This window comes from Haplochromis burtoni, unplaced genomic scaffold, assembly GCF_018398535.1.
Source record: "Haplochromis burtoni strain Fernald_Lab_line unplaced genomic scaffold, NCSU_Asbu1 Contig_4923, whole genome shotgun sequence".
Taxonomy (NCBI): Eukaryota; Metazoa; Chordata; class Actinopteri; order Cichliformes; family Cichlidae; genus Haplochromis; species Haplochromis burtoni.
In genome coordinates this window covers 2099-2917 of record NW_024587284.1, presented here as the reverse complement: position 1 = coordinate 2917, position 819 = coordinate 2099, and the positions used below count along the sequence as shown (strand labels likewise).

Sequence of the window (819 nt, the reverse complement as noted above, 5' to 3'; positions counted from 1 at the left end):
AATCTGCTTCTCATAGCAGACTGCAGAGTAGGAAATATAGTTTTGGCCTAATGCTATTCTTTTATTCCTGAAGGCCAGAGATGCTGGAGGCTCCATGGTGATTCACACATTTGGAGGCTATTATGGTCTTTCCGTGTCATGGATGCTCTATCGTCCTAACTTGCACCAGAGCAGTCGTCTGCAGGGCTCTGTCTACCACTCAGATGTCTTTGCAATGATTGGTAAGCTTTGTTTACTACCCACAACTGCACATGGTCATGTTTAGTATTGCTTTTGATTTATAAGAGTTTTTTAAAATCTATTTAATCTCACAAAACTCCCTGTTCCTCGTGACTTATATCACTATGGCACAGGCACCCTGTTCCTGTGGATGTTCTGGCCCAGCTTCAACTCAGCTATCTGTGATCACGGGGATGGGCAGCACAGAGCCGTCATCAACACTTACCTTTGTTTGGCCTCAAGTGTTCTCACCACTGTGGCCATCTCGAGCCTCTTCCAGAAGCATGGGAAACTAGACATGGTAACAAGTTACAAACACTTATTAGATATAACCTATTATGCACATGGACATGATTATGACAATAGGAGATGAATACAAACCAAAACAAGAAATCTATAAAGAGTTTAACAATCCTGCAAACAAATTTTTCAACAAGTGCACCCTTCAGATGATTATTTACCCAGGATACACATTTTTCTGCACTTGTTTCTCAGGTTCACATCCAGAACTCCACACTTGCTGGAGGCGTTGCAGCTGGAACAGCAGCTGAGTTCATGCTGATGCCCTATGGCTGTCTTATTGTAGGTTTCTGCTGTGGC

General features: G+C 43.0%; 1 protein-coding gene across 1 annotated transcript; it reads left to right on the top strand.

Annotated features, from left to right (window-relative positions):
* Positions 1-40: 40 nt before the first annotated feature.
* On the top strand, positions 41-817 carry LOC102294089 (ammonium transporter Rh type C 1-like; the record flags this gene model as incomplete). The annotated part of the gene is made up of 3 exons (XM_005953513.3): positions 41-221; positions 354-520; positions 715-817. Coding segments are annotated over exons 1-3 (397 nt in total), but the record flags the coding sequence as incomplete, so codon positions are not given.
* Positions 818-819: the final 2 nt, after the last annotated feature.